Source organism: Vipera berus (genome assembly GCF_964194415.1).
Source record: "Vipera berus genome assembly, chromosome: W".
Taxonomy (NCBI): Eukaryota; Metazoa; Chordata; class Lepidosauria; order Squamata; family Viperidae; genus Vipera; species Vipera berus.
In genome coordinates, this window is record NC_138210.1 from 75,466,195 (window position 1) to 75,481,267 (window position 15,073).

The window sequence follows — 15,073 nt, forward strand, 5'->3', positions numbered from 1 at the left end:
ATCTTCAACAGCCACCTTTGGGGTTTTTTTCAGCTACAACTCCTTTCTCCGCCATCATTGTGGGGTGCAAATTCTTGACCACCCCACCCACCCCCTTTCGCCCCACGCCACCCTAACCCTCCCCAAAACATTTGGTTTAAATACAGTAGAGGAAAAAACACAGGATATTAACATTATCCAAGACACTGAAATCCAGAAAGGGGTTGTCTGCTTCTCCGTGACCCCCCCAACTCTCGAGCTGATGGTGGGGAGTCCCTAACAGCCCACAAAATGTGTGGGGGGTGTCTTGCTATTTTAGTGGTTAAGCAACGTAGCACCGGCAACCGTGCCTGGCCAGAACCTTGAAACAGGAATTAAAATACCAGCTCGGAGAGCAAAACTGTCCACAAATTTGGGCCAGAAAGAGGAAAAAAATGGCAAACGTTTGGCCCGACACACCCGAATTTGTTTCGTCCTTGGTTGCCAACAGGACCCACAAACACACAGCGTACATAATCCAGACAGACTCACACACCCAAGGTGTCATCCGAGTGGCTCCCAGCTCAATCGGCTTAAGACTACAATGCCCATCCCTCTCAAGCAGCCCAGCCTATCCCCGGAGGGCTCCACGTTGCGGAAAGCAAGTCCAGCCACATCCCGTGACAGCAAATTAAATAAAAAAAAGAGAACTGTGAAACAACAATTGAGACAGACAGATGTCTCCAGATGTGCTGCTTTTCAAACTTAACAAAAGCATCTGTGCACCAATGAGCTCGGCTCTCTTGTCTTGCGATCGTCTGATACGGGTGCAACAAGGAAGCCTTTGTTAAACCAGAGATGGTTTGTTTTGTTTTTCTTTTAACAAGCAGGGATTATTCTTTTCCTCCACTCTAATTTTTCAGGGGGGGGGGGGTTCACGCTGCTAATCTAGAATTATTTTTATTCTGCCAAGCGTCCTTTTATTAATTATCCGCCTGGCACATCTGCCTGATAGGCGATTTCTTCACTGTTCCCTCCCAGTCTCTCTGCTTGGAAGTCTGGAGAATCTCTGGGGCACAGACACCCATCTTTGGGAATTACTAATTCCACACCCAAGGAATAAAGCTCTCTCTAAGGCAGTGGTTTTTAAACTTGGCACCTTTAAGAAGTGTGGACTTCAACCCCCAGAATTCCCCAGTTGCCAAGTTTGAAAAACATTGCTTTAGATCAGGGATCTCCAAAGTTGCAGCGTTAAGACTTACGGACTTCGACTCCAAAGATTCCCCATCCAGCCATGTTATCATTTATAAAGGAGACTCTCATTAGAAATCCAGGTCCAGCTAAACTATGTCTGCAGCATACCCCTGATCTACTAATTCCATAATTCTAGGCTGGCTGGAGAATTCTGGAAATTGGAGTCCATACATCTTAAAGGTGCTGAGATTACAGGATGAACCTGCCCAGGTTTATGTGCAAAGTTTTGGTTACACAGTAAGCCATCGTTCTGATTTTTTTGACCAGACCTTAAGACAGCCTTGGTCCCAGCGCCCCCAAAACCTGAGCAGGCACCCCAACTCAGCTGAACACCCCCACCGATCTTCTATGCCAAAAGTTTCCCTGAAAATCACAACTTTTAAACTCGTAACATCAGAACAACTAACTCAACTTTCCCCAACCTCTCCTCCTTCAGAGAGCTGGACTTCAACTCCCATAATCCCCAGCCTGGAGATGGCAGAGACAGTGCACCGGACAGAATCTAACAAGTTTTGTGCAGAAGTGCAAGTCCACAACAGCTTCTGAGAACAGAGGGAACTAGAATAGAGATCCAGTCTTTGGACACATAGAAATTTTCAAGCACATCTGTGCAATGAACAGAGGCAGACCAGGAAAGGAAGATTCCCTAATTGTCAAACCATCGCTGTCAAACCCAAACATACCCACACAAACACACATATACGCATACTCTCTATGCACAAAAAAACACATACATTCCCTCTCTCTCTGTTATGTCAGAACCAGGAAAATTGTCCCTAATTTGAGATGATTTCAACTGCTCTGTCCAACTTCTCCCATCTTCTCGAAATACATAAAATCCTGCAAAAAGCAGAAGAGAAGTTGCTGAAATGCCCAGTGGTCTCATTTTTCAGGAGGTATAGGGAAAGTGGACCACCCACCCCAGTTCTCATCATCTTTCCTCAACTCTGGAGCCAGACTCACAATGAGGAAGCAGGCTCCGAGGAGAATCGCCTTGACCTTCACATCCAGATCAATGGGGAACTGGATCCCAAAGTTGTCCGTGTCGGTGAAGACTTCCTTAAGGAGGCCACTCCACTGCTTACTGATCCGGCCCACCCCGCGGGACTCGTCCCGGGTCTTCACCTGCAGGAAGACAAGAAGGCTGCGTTTGCGTCCCACATGGAACAATTGGCGACCGCGAAAGGACGTCTGCATGTAGCCTCACATCAAACGTACACCATGCTTCCATCTCCACCTGGTGCAGGAATTAGATTTCCAAGTTTGTTTTTAAGATCTTGTGAGAATATTCTAAAGGACATGGAGCTCTTGAGCATGTGCAAAAGGTCCCTCCCCCAAAATTTGAGCCCAAGGTCTGTAAATGTTGTCTCTCTGGGCCTGGATTTCTCAACCTTGGGCATTTTTAAGATGTGTGGACTTCAAAGCTGGCAGGGGAATTCTGGGAGTTGAAGTCCACACATCTTGAGGATTGGTTGACCAACACTATAGTCCTTGAGTTACGAGCCCAAAATTTCTGTTGCTAAGTGAGACATTTGTTAAGTGAATCCGGCTTCCCGATTGACTTTGCTTGTCGGAAGGTCACAAAAGGGGATCACGTGATGCCGGGACGCTGCAACAAGGTAGTTGTCAAGCATCCGAGTTTTGATCACGTGACTGTGGGGTGTGAAAATTGGTCCTTTTTTCAGTGCCGTTGTAACTTTGAATGGTCCACTAAACAAACTATTGTAAGTTGAGGACTGTCTCTATTCTGGTCGTACCTCAAAGCTGACATCCCCGCCACAACTGCAGGCAAAGCAGGGCCCCAAAACCCGGAGCACCGTCTCCTTCTCGACATTCTGGATGGAGAACCTGGGCATGAAGGGATGCCAGGTTTGCACCACGTAGCCGATGGTGGCACCTGGGGGACACTGGACTTCCATCTGTGGGAAGGAAAACTGGTGTCAGAAAAATGGGGTTAAGAGGTTGCCCGAGTCACGTCACAATGCTTGGACAAATAAGTTCTATTGCAACCTAACCGAGGAGAGAGGAGGATTTACACAACAGCACAACAGCCGCATTCGCAAGGGTTCAATCAAGAGTTTCGCTTCAGCTTAGTCTGCCAGGTGAGAGATCAACTGGGGTCCCAAGGAGAAACCATCCAGTTGCTGAGTTCTCTGTAACTGGGTTTCATTCCTTTTTCATAAATCTTGCTAAAGAAAACTTGGGGAATATTTCACTCTAACCAAGTTGGCTGTCAAGAGATTGACAGGACATCCACCCGTCAGGAATACCAGGACAGCTTTAAAAGGACAGAAGGGACCCTTTCTCACACCACCACAGGGCTAATCACCAGGAGATGGTGAGTTCTAGTCCTGTCTTGGGCATGAAAGCCGGCTGGGTGATTTGGCGCTGTCCTGCCAGAGTTCACTATCTCCTGGTGATTGGCCCAAAGTCACCCAACCAGCTTTCATGTCTAAGGTAAAACTAGAACTCACCAGCTCCTAGTGATTGGCCCAAAGTCACACAGCAGGCTTTCGTGTTTAAGGTAAAACTAGATCTCACCAGCTCCTAGTGATTGGCCCAAAGTCACACAGCAGGCTTTCGTGTCTAAGGTAAAACTAGATCTCACCAGTTCCTAGTGATTGGCCCAAAGTCACCCATCTGGCTTTCATAACTAAAGCAGGACTACAACTCACTGTCTCCCAATGAAGCCTGGGTGCATTGCCCACTAGACCAAACTCGCTGCGTTACCTCCTGTAGGCAGCAGGGGAAAAAGCAGCTGACACATTTCAGTGGACGGACAAGACGGATGACTTCACGGCCACTGGGATCGTCCAGCCGCATGGAGAAGCGGCGTAGAGAGCCACAGCAGTTCCTGGTGCAACAGTCGTTCTGCTCTTCCGCATGGAAGATGTGCTGGCCGAGGCTGTTTCGCACCTCGTACTTGTTGTTACCTTCAAAGCCGATGAAAGCTGCAGAGAAAGGGATCAAGGAGAGCAAGACGTGCTCAGTGCAAAATGGGTTATGGGCTTTGCAACAGACTTCAGTGGGGACAGTCAACCGGCCTGAAAGGGAATTGCACAGGGAAGCGAGTGGGGACCCCCCCACACGAGGAGGGGCTCTGAGGGAGCCTAACCCTAACCCTAATTCTCCAACTTTTGGGATGAGGGATGTTAATTGTGCCCAAACTCTGGAAAAGATGTAGAAAAGATCCTTTGCATTTCAGAGAAGCGAATCAACTGTTCAGAATCCCTCTGGAGTGGAGAACATATGGACCCCAGTAAATCAATCAATCACTCAATCTTTTCTTGCTTGCACGAAGATGTCGTGACATGTGCCTAATGTGCTGACCTCGTGTTGCCTGTGGTGTAATTCTTGTGACGTTGTTGCGGCTTGTAACAGCTCCTCCACCCCAGGAGTCGCATAGACTCCTGCCCATTTAGCAGGGATATCCAATCTTAGCAACTTTAAGACCTGAGGACTTCAGCTCCCAGAATTCCCCAGCCAGCTCTTTTTTATTTTCACTTTGCTGAAGGCAAGATATATTATGTTTACCGCATACCCACCGTCTATTAAGAAAGTTACCGCATCGAAAATTCTGATCGTCAAGCCACCTTTATTCTTGTCCTATCCATGCTGAATTCTAGTAAACCCTGGATGGCTGGGGAATTCTGGGAGCTGAAGTCCACAAGTCTTAAAGTAGTCACATTTGGAGACCCCTAATATATAGAATCTGGCAGACCACTGGGAATTGACAATTCTTCAGCATTGTTTTTCCTAGTTTTTTTTTAAATTAACTTTATAGCAAGGGTGTCCAGCCCTGGCCCATTTAATAAAACGTGTGGACTTCAACTCCCAGAATTCCTCAGCTAGCAAGAGTTCACCAGAATTCAGCATGGGTAGGAGAAGAAGAAATATGGCTATGCTACTTTATCCCATTGTTTGATTGGGTAACTTTCTTAATAGGTAGCGGAAATGCAGCAGAGTTAATGTATTGTTATTATTATTATTATTATTATTATTATTATTATTATTATTATTATTATTATTATTAATAATAATAATAATAATAATAATAATAATATGAAATACCGCGACCTGGCCATCGAAACTGCGCGATTATGGATGAAACGTGTAACAGTGATGCCCACTGTCATCGGGGCACTGGGAACGATGTCCAAAAACTTTGCAAAATACATCAAGAAATTGCAGCTTCCTGCAATAACTCCAGCAAAGCTACAGAAAACTGGGCTACTCGGAACATCTTACATTTTAAGGAGGTACCTGGTTGATAGCTGGGATGCTGGCAGCAAGCCGTGTCGACCATTAGTGCCGGTCAATTTGAGTGTTCAGTTGACTGAGTTTCATATTTTATGCATAAAAGTTTTATAATAATAATAATTGCTTTGATACCATACCTTCTACAAGTTCCACCTTTTGATGGATCAAAATTTGGTCTACCTGAATGGGCAGCAAAGGAGCACAGTCAGAGAGAGTGATCAGCAATGCAAACCAGCAGAGATTTTGTGAAAAAATAAAAGCCAGCCATGCCACTTTAAGACCGGTGGACTTCAACTCCCATTTTCCATTCCATTCCATTCCATTCTGTTCTACTCTATTCTATTATTGTTCTATTCTATTATTATTCTATTCTATTCTATTCTTATTCTATTCTACTATTCTATTCTATTCTAATTTTTATTCTATTCTATATTTTATTATTCTATTCTATTCCATTCTACTCTACTCTATTCTATTCTACTCAGAATTGTAGGACTTGAACCCAGAGCTTTGCAAGCAAAGCCACCTCAACAGCCCGTTCCTTGAGGCCTGCCATCTCAAATCGAGATTTTCACGTTTGCACTGACAAACAGAGGAATCGTACTTTTGACCTCACGCTCTGTATCACACCTGGAAGGCGTGTGCCCACCCCCTTCCGCAAGCACCCGGGCCTGGGTCTTACCTGGGTCAGGTACTCCAAGCCAGGAGGGATGCTAGCCGACACAGGCAGGTAAGGGGTGATGGCGGCATGGTGATCGCTGGGCTGGGGGTGCTGTGGGGAAGCGGAGTGGTCCCCGTATCCCCGGGGGGGTGGCTGGGGTGCAGCCACGTAGCCGGGCCCAGGGCTAGCGGCAGGATAGACGCTGAACCCAGGGGTGGGGGCAGAAGGCCCAGCGGGCGGTTGGGGCACGACGGGGTAAGCAGGGAATCCTGGCTGTGGCACATGGTACCCTGTAAAAAAAAAAGGACAAAAGAAGAAGCAAGGCCGAAACTGACACCACACCTTTAAGCAAAGGAGGTGGCCCTGCCCTACCTACCTGCAAACAAGTGGCAGTTAAACAGATTTAGCAGACTTGGAAAGGGACCTCGGAGGTCATCTAGTCCAACCCCCTGCTGAAGCGGGAGACCTGGCCTATAACCGTTCAGGACAAATAGCTATCTAATCTCTTCTTAAAAACCTCCCGGGATGGAGCACCCACAACTTCCGGAGGCACTTTCCAAAGCGCACAGATGCAGGATGGGAAATGTAGTCCTGGAGGGAAGGAGGGGGGGTCCTTTCTACCCTGAACAATCCAGGAAGGGGGAGGGGCGAAGGATAGATTTCTGCTCCCAAAGCAACTCCCCCCCCCAAAAGAAGCCCAGGTGAGATTCTGTTTACAGATAATCCTCGACTTATGACCGCAGTTGAGCCCAAAATGTTGCTAAGCGAGACAGACATAAAGTGAGTTGTGCCCCATTTTACGACCTTTCTCGCCACTGTTGTTAAGTGAATCAACACAATTTTTTAAGTGAGCGACACAGTTCTTAAGCGAATCCGGCTTCCCCCACTGATTTTCCTTGTCAAAAGGTCGCAAATGGGGGATCAACGTGACCCCGGGACACCGTGACCGTCATAAAAGTGAGTCGTCAGCTGCCAGGTTTCCGAATTTTTTTATGTACTGAGACCGTATAAGATGCTGCCACGACGTCTGAGCGTGAAAAAGGGTCACCGGTCCAGTTTTTCAACGCCCTCGTAAATGTCGGTCGCTAAATGGACCGTCCTGTAGACTTCCCTCTACAGCCGCGCATCTCGCACTCAGGACTCCAGGAGGCCATCCAAGTTTATTTCATGCTGTTTGTTCAGCAAGTTTACAAAGCCACCCAAATTCACAGCTAGGCGACTCCGGGCAGCTTGCAAAAAAAATATCCAACGTGGGATTAAAAACTGCAAAAAAAAAAAAAAAAGGTCAGGGTCTCCTTTAGTTGGGGTGGGTACATCAGAGAAGGGGAGGGGCTGGCTCAGCCTTTCTCTCCCCCCCCCCCCCCGCCTCCCTCACCCCCCCCCAACCTGCCCAGGTGCATTCCAGCCACGCCCTCCCCACCAGCTTTGCCTGAAGCAACTGCAAAGACAGCAAGGGGAGTGCCCACATCGTTGTCATGGCAACCTTCAGTTTCTCTGGGGATCCACCTCTTCTGGGCACACACACAGATTTAATCAGAATAGAGCTGGAGGGGACCTTGGAGGTCATCTAGTCCAACCCCCTGCTTAAGCTTAAGCTTAAAGGTAAAGGTTCCCCCGCACACACGTGCTAGTCGTTTCCGACTCTAGGGGCCGGTGCTCATCTCCGTTTCAAAGCCAAAGAGCCGGCGCTTGTCCGAGGACGTCTCCATGGTCATGTGGCCGGCATGACTAGACGCCAAAGGCGCACGGAACGCTGTTACCTTCCCACTGTAGTGGTCCCTATTTTTCTACTTGCATTTTTACGTGCTTTCGAACTGCTAGGTTGGCAGAAGCTGGGACGCATAACAGGCGCTCACTCTGTTATGCGGCACTCGGGATTCGACCCGCCAAACTGCCGACCTTCTGATCGACAAGCTCAGCGTCCTAACCCACTGAGCCACCGCGTCCCTTTGTTTAAGCTTAAGGAGACCCTATACCATTTCAGGCAAGTGGTTGCCCAATCAGGAAGGAAGGGAGGGAGGGAGGGAGGGAGGGAGGGAGGGAGGGAGGGAGGGAGGAAGGAAGGAAGGAAGGAAGGAAGGAAGGAAGGAAGGAAGGAAGGAAGGAAGGAAGGAAGACAAAATAGCAGAATAATAAAGTTGGAAGGGACCTTGGAGGTCTTCTAGTCCAGCCCTCTGCTCAAGCAGGAGACCCTATACAATTAGTGGCTGTCCAATCTCTTCTTAAAAAAACCTCCATTGATGGAGCACCCACAACTTCTAGAGGCAAGCTGTTCCACTGGTTAATTGCTCTCACTGTTAGAAAGTTTCTCCTTAATTCCAGGTTGCTTCTCTCTTTGGTTAGTCTCCGTAAGTTGCTTCTTGTCCCGCCTTCAGGTGCTTTGGAGAATAGCTTGACTCCCTCTTCTTTGGGGCAGCCCCTCAGATATTGGAAACCTGCTATCATATCACCCCTATTTCTGCTTTTCTTTACACTGGCCAGACCCAAGTCCCGCAGCCGTTCTTCGTATGTTTTGGTCTCCAGGCCTTGGATCCTCTGAGTTGCTCTTCTCTGCACTTTTTCCAAACTCTCGACGTCTTCTTTGTGATACGGTGACCAAAAATGGCTGCGGTGTTCCAGGTGCGGCCTCACTAGGGTTTTACAAAGCGGTACTAATACATCGCGTGATCTTGATTCTATGCCGCTTTTTATACAACCCAGGATTGTGTTAGCTTTTTCGGCTGCTGCCGCACACGGCTGGCTCACCTCTAAGGGATCATCCACCAGGACTCCGAGGTCCCTCTCACCGTTGCTGTTTTTTGAGCCAGGTTTCACTGGCTCAAAAACAGGTGCAGCTCAATACTTGCATTCCCCCTCCGGGCTTTCTGGAAACGGGTGGGTATCGTGACTCCCATCATCCCCGTCTTACTGTCCGGAAAAGACAACCAGAAGGCAACAATTTCTAGCAAGTTGCCATCAAAGGCCCAATTTAACACGATGCTGAGGTTGATCCCATCGTTCAGTTGCTGCCAGTAGGGCAGCTGTAGCAATTAAAAAACTGCACCTGTTGGAAAGCTAAAAAGCAATTAAAATAATTTTTTTAAAAAAGAAAATGAAAAATGAACAAGTTGGCTAGCCTTTCTGGCTGATTCACAAAGATGGTGCTTCCAGTGATGTCACAGCTCTTTTCAAGTGGGGTGACTCAGTCTTCCCCACCGAGAAGATGCAAAACTGAAATTTTATTTCTCAGAAGTATTATTGAAGACGTGGAGACATTCATCTCCGTTCAAGCTCCCCGTGTTTTTCCTGTTTTGACAACCCTCCGGCTCCATCCATTTTCAGGAAGTGTAAATTTAGTTTGTCAGAATGACAAACTGTTATATTGGAGTTTCGTTGCTCTTCTGCCCTGCCACCTGTTGCTGCAAATGAGAAGTAAAATAAAAATAAATTTGTACTATTTGCAAAGAATAAAGAAAGAGAAGGCGTGGGCAATTGGCTCAAAGATAATTGATACAGAGAATTTTCCTGCTAGCAAATGATCAGGAAATTCACCGGTTTGGACCCTTTTCGTTCTAAAGCAGGACTTTTGTCTTGTGGCAAGGAGTTCCGAAGTCTGTCTCTGGAGCCTATTGAGATTTTATTTTTATTATTTTTCCCTCTGCCCCAATTCTTTCACTACTCAAGTTTTACCCAGATTCCTCCCTGGTTTTAAATCAGGGGTCTTCAAACTTGGCCCTTTGATGACTTGTGGACTTCAACTCCCAGAATTCCTCAGCTAGTCCACAAGTCTTAAAGTGGCACGGCTGGCTGGGGAATTCTGGGAGTTCAAGTCCACCGGTCTTAAAGTGGCACGGCTGGCTGGGGAATTCTGGGAGGTGAAGTCCACCAGTCATCAAAGGGCCAAGTTTGAAGACCCCTGTTTTTAAATCCTGAGGATGATGGCCAGGTTTGTAGGAAGGGCATTTCTGAAAACCTTGACGACTTTAAAGATGTATGGACTTCAACTCCCAGAATTCCTCAGCCAGCTTAGCTTAGCTAGCTGGGGAATTCTGGGAGTTGAAGTCCACAGATCTTAAAAAGTTGCCGAGATTGAAAAAGAAGTGGTGCCTTATTCCCCTCACGGATTGTGACATGGAAAACGTGCAGCTTTTAGGAATGTACCAGTTGGAGGGAAGGAAAAAAATCACAGCCAAAGGAGGGAAAAAAAAAACAAATTTACTAATCCCATCTGCGGTTCCAAAGATCCAGCCCGAACTGACATTTCCAAAGAGAACAAACTTTTCAAAACCAAAATAACAACTGGCTCAAAATCAGCTCAGGCCACCGTGACTGAGGCAGAAATTTCTTTCTTTTTTTTTTTCTTTTCCAAATCCCCGTTTGGACGTTCGAATCCCGGACCCATTGCACAATGCAAATTAGAACCCCGGGAAGTCCTCGGTTTACAACGGTTCATTTAGTGACCTTAAAAAAAAGTGACTTATGACCGTTTCCCACACTTACGATCTGCGTGGTCACGTGATCAAAATTCAGAGGCTCGGGCGACGGGCTCGTATTTACGACGGTCGCCATTTGGCAACCTGACAAGCCAAAGTCAACAGATTCACTTAAGAACGGAAGAGATTTCCTTAACAACCCGGGCACCAATTGTAAAACCGGATGCAGTTCACTTAAGAACCATGTGATTCACTAAACAACGGAAAAGATTTTTTGCTTAACCACCCTGGGAACAATTGTTACTTGTCAAATGAATGTTCCGGTTCCGACTGTGGTCATAATTCGAGGACTATCTATAAATGTCACTAAGCGGAAAATGCTCGAAAGAAACGCACTTAGTTGAAATGCTGAGAAGTCACAACAGCACAGAATAACGGAGCTGGAAGGGACCTTGGAGGTCATCTAGTCCAACCCCCTGCTCAGGCAGAAAACCCTCTACCATTTCAGACAAAGGGCCGTCCAGTTTTGGAGCATCCGCAACTTCTGGAGGCAAGGAGTTCCACTGGTTAATTGTTCTCCCTGTCAGGAAATTGAAGCGCCCTTCTCTCTCGTCCCCTTAAGCGGCCATCGCACAGAGCCGAAGTAAGAGAAAAAAGGCAAACCTGGAGCTGCCATGATCCCCAACTTCAGAGAGGCAATTCAAGATCAGCGCCGACCTCCGATTCCCATCTGCAGGATCCCTGCAAGGGGGCGAAGAGAAGCTGCCTGTGCTTTTCACTGGAGATCTGGTGTGAAACAGCGCCTTCCTTTAAGAAAAAAGAAAAAAAATGGGGTGGGGGGCTTAGCACTTCTGAGGAGGTTTTAAGGGGGTGCAGCATACACCCTGCACCGTCTAGGACAGGGTTGTCCAAGCTCGGCTACTTTAAGACTGGTGGACTTCAACTCCCAGAATTCCCCCAGCCAGTGGCTGTGCTTGTGGCTACCACTGCTAGGGATTCTGGGAACTGAGGTCCACACCTCTAGAAGGGAGGGAGTGTAAAGAGCCTTGGTTTAGGGCAGGGGTCTTCAAACTTGGCCCTTTGATGACTTGTGGACTTCAACTCCCAGAATTCCTCAGCCGCTGGCTGAGGAATTCTGGGAGTTGAAGTCCACAAGACATCAAAGGGCCAAGTTTGAAGACCCCTGGTTTAGGGTCTGAAGATATGTGGACTTCAACCCCCAGAATTCCCAGCAGCAGCCATGCTTGTTGCTACCACTGCTAGGGATTCTGGGAACTGAAGTCCACACCTCCGGAAGGCACAGCCAGGTGCGGCCAGTAAATTACAGGCAGTCCTTGACTTACAGACAATTCGTTTAGTGACTGTTCGAAGTTACAATGGCCCTGGGGGAAAAAAAGGAACTTAGGACCCTTTTTCGCACTTACGTCCGTCGCAGCATCCCCACGATCAAAATTCAGACACCGGGCAACTGGTTCTTATTTATGACGGGTCGCAGTGTCCCCGGGGTCCCCTCGACCCCCTTTTGTGACCTTCTGCCAAGCAAAGTCCACGAGGGAAGCCCGATTCATTTAACAACCAATTTACTAACTGAACAACTGCAGTGATTCACTTAACGGCCGTGGGCAAGGGAGGTCGTAAAACAGGGCAAAGGCCATTCAACAAATGTTTAGCCACAGGACTTGTGGGCTGAAAAGGACCGCCTGTACTGATTTATCCACCTCTCCTCCTCCTCCTCCGAGACTCTACGAGGCTCTGCTGCAGCCCTTGGCTGAGCAGCATGGGAGCTGGAGTCCCACCCCTTGGGAAAGAGCTGGGCTCCGCAGGCAGGGCCCACACGCATTGCAGCAAGCCTCTGCTGGATACAAACACACACTCCCACTCCCCCTCCCACACTTTTCCTGGACCAAGTCAGCTGATAGGCCTGCTCCAAGCCAACATCTTCTCCCCCCACCCCCGCACACGCCCCCCCCTCCAAAGCTGGCCTTGTTCTGAATTTCTACCAATCTGCAGCACAGCCAAGGATGGGAGGGGGGGGGGAAAGGAAGGAAGTGGGTGGAAGCCAACCACACCGAGAATAAAACCAACGGGGCCGGGGGTGGCTCGGCCGGCAATGCCACCGGTAAAGCCTCCCCAGGCTGATGGCCGAAGGGAAGGGGTTCCCCTCCGCACCGTCCTGAAAGACGGGGGCGCCCCCCCCCCAAAAAAAGCAAACACCAAGCCGAAGAGGGTCTGCGCCCTGACTCCCTTCTAGGGAAGCGCAGCCAGGGCGCCGATTCGAATCCCGCCGCGCCGGGAAGAGGAGCTCAAAGGCAAGGAGCAGAACCAAGGCAAAACCGTCCCTTTCGCTCCAAACCTGCTTTCCAGCCGGGCAGAGGCGGCCGTCCGAAGGAGGGGAGAGCCCTTTTACAGCAAGGACGGAGTCACACGTGATCGACGTGAAACTGGATCCCCCTCTTCCCAGGCGCTCCCGGCTCCAAGCGGCTGCCGGGGGCGGAGAGGGAAGGAAGGGGGGAGGAGGAGGAGGAGAACAGCCCTCTGCAGCCGCTCACGGGCCTTCTTCCCCAACCGGGCGCCCCCCGCTAGATGCCGCCAGGCAATCCCGCCGGTGCGCGAAGGATGGGAGGATCCCGGGCGTCGGGCCGATGATCTAACCGCTAAGCCACGCTCCCTCTTGCTCTGGGCTCCGGCTCCCAGCTTTCCACCAGCCTTGCCCAAACCTCGCCCTGCCGCCCGCGGGGCTTTGGAAACACACACACACACACACACACACACACACACACACACACACATTGCTGCTTTTGCTGAAAACAGACACACACACACACACACACAATGGATACCCTCCCCTCCGGGACTGGGGGCGGGAATCGATTGCTGGCCGAAAAGGGCCTGGCGCGGAATGGCTTCTCCCACCCCCCCACCCACCCCCCATGCCAGCAGCCCCCGAAAAAAAAGGGGGGGTTGCCCAGAAAAGAAGGGATTCGTTTGTTTCCCAAGCAAAAAGGCGCAGCGTATTTTCCAGCCTCGCTCCGCCCGGATGGCAAGAATGTTGCCGAGTTTTGTCAGCTGAAAAACTTAAGTCGGCATCCTAAACAAGTCGAAGTGGCTTCTTTTCTGCGTTTGCTCTGTCTGGAGCCTGGATCCCAGGTCCTTTGACCCCGGCCCTTCCCCGCCGGCAAGGAGGGCGCAACACGGGGGGGAGGGGAAGGGAGGGAGGGAAACACAAAAGACACAAAAGAGGTAGGAGGGAAAGAGAGAGAGGGAAGGAAAAAGGGAGGGAGGGAGGGAAAATAGACAAGCGGGTGGAAGGAAAGAGAAAAACAGGAAAGGAGGGAAGGGAGGAAAAACGGGAGGGAGGGAGGAGAAATAGAAAAGAGGAAAGGAATGAAAGGAAAGAGAGAAAGGTAGGAAAGAAGAGAGAGAGAGAGAGAGGGAAGGAGAAAAAAAGGAGGGAAGGAAAGAGAAGGGGGAAATAGAGGGAGGGAGGGAGGGAGGGAGGCAGCCCACATCCCAAGTAAGAAAGGAATGGAAGGAAAGATAGAAAAGAGGGAGAGGAAGGAAGGAAGGAAGGAAGGAAGGAAGGAAGGAAGGAAGGAAGGGGGAGAGGGAGGCAGCCCACTTCCCAACGGGAAAACGGAAGAAACCAGCCCAACGCGCAGCCGGCGGTATTCCACAGAATTCCTCGCCAGGCGGAACCCCAAAGCAGAGAGGCCGAGGAAATGACCCGAAGGGGCTCCGCCTTTCGGACGGAGTAGGAGCGGGCCCGGCTGGCAACGTCTCGGGGTCCGGATGCCAAGGGGGGCGGGGGGGCGGGGAATGAACGACCACCACCCCCCCGTTTCGGAAGCCTTCCGGGGCGGGGGGGGGCTTGACTCAGCCTGCGCGGTTTGCAAGCGGCGGCTCGTGGCCCCGAGCAACTCCGCCTTCTGGGTCCCGCGATCCTTGCCCTGCTCCACCCCGGCAAGGTAGGCCAGTCGGGGGAGGAGGGGGGAGCCTAAAGGGAGAGGGGAGATCGGGGCCGCAAAGCCGGAGGCAACGGCTTTCCCAGTCGCCCCCGGGACCACCCCGCCCATCATGGCCGGGGATGATGGGAGGGAGCTGCGCAGCCTCCGGAAAAGCGAACCGGCGGACGGGCGCTTGCGGACGGGGGCCCAAGCGACCCCCTGGCGGGGAAGGAGGGGAGGGGGCCCGCGACCCTCGGCCTTGGGTCCCCTCTCCAGGACCCCCCCGTTACCGCTCCCCGCCCCTCCCGTTACCTGCAGGCCGGAGGAAGGCGAGCGCACCCCCCCCCCCTCCGCCGGTGCGAGGCAGGCACACTCCCGGGGGCGCGGAGTGCGCGGCCCGGCCGGTTTTTGTTCTGCTTGGGGGGGGGGGGCGGAGCGAGAGAGATGTGGGGAGGGGCCGCGAGGGCGGGTTAAACCCCTTGCGGGGGTTGCGGGCTCCCGCATTCGCCCGGCCTCTTGTTGGCAAGCCCGCCCGGTTGAAGCACCGCCTGCAGGCAGAAGAGGCCAGACCCGGGTCTGCTGCA

At 50.6% G+C, this 15,073-nt stretch overlaps 1 protein-coding gene across 1 annotated transcript; it reads right to left on the reverse strand.

Moving 5' to 3' along the window:
- Positions 1-890: 890 nt before the first annotated feature.
- LOC308676143 (phospholipid scramblase 2-like) lies at positions 891-11,457 on the reverse strand. The gene is made up of 7 exons (XM_081341887.1): positions 11,209-11,457; positions 6,155-6,423; positions 5,610-5,652; positions 3,943-4,163; positions 2,970-3,131; positions 2,176-2,337; positions 891-2,052 (listed from the first exon to the last, which is right to left on the reverse strand). The coding sequence occupies exons 1-7, from the start codon at positions 11,219-11,221 to the stop codon at positions 2,005-2,007; spliced, it is 918 nt and encodes a 305-aa protein (XP_081198013.1). The 5' UTR covers positions 11,222-11,457; the 3' UTR covers positions 891-2,004.
- Positions 11,458-15,073: the final 3,616 nt, after the last annotated feature.

Bases quoted from the DNA above. Each gene is read 5' to 3' on its own strand.
- LOC308676143 (XM_081341887.1), bottom strand. The intron at 5,653-6,154 runs GTAAGACCCAGG...CTGCCCATTCAG, and splicing joins GCTTGGAGTACCTGACCCAG to GTAGACCAAATTTTGATCCA. The intron at 2,053-2,175 runs GTGAGTCTGGCT...TGCTTTTTGCAG, and splicing joins TCGGAGCCTGCTTCCTCATT to GATTTTATGTATTTCGAGAA.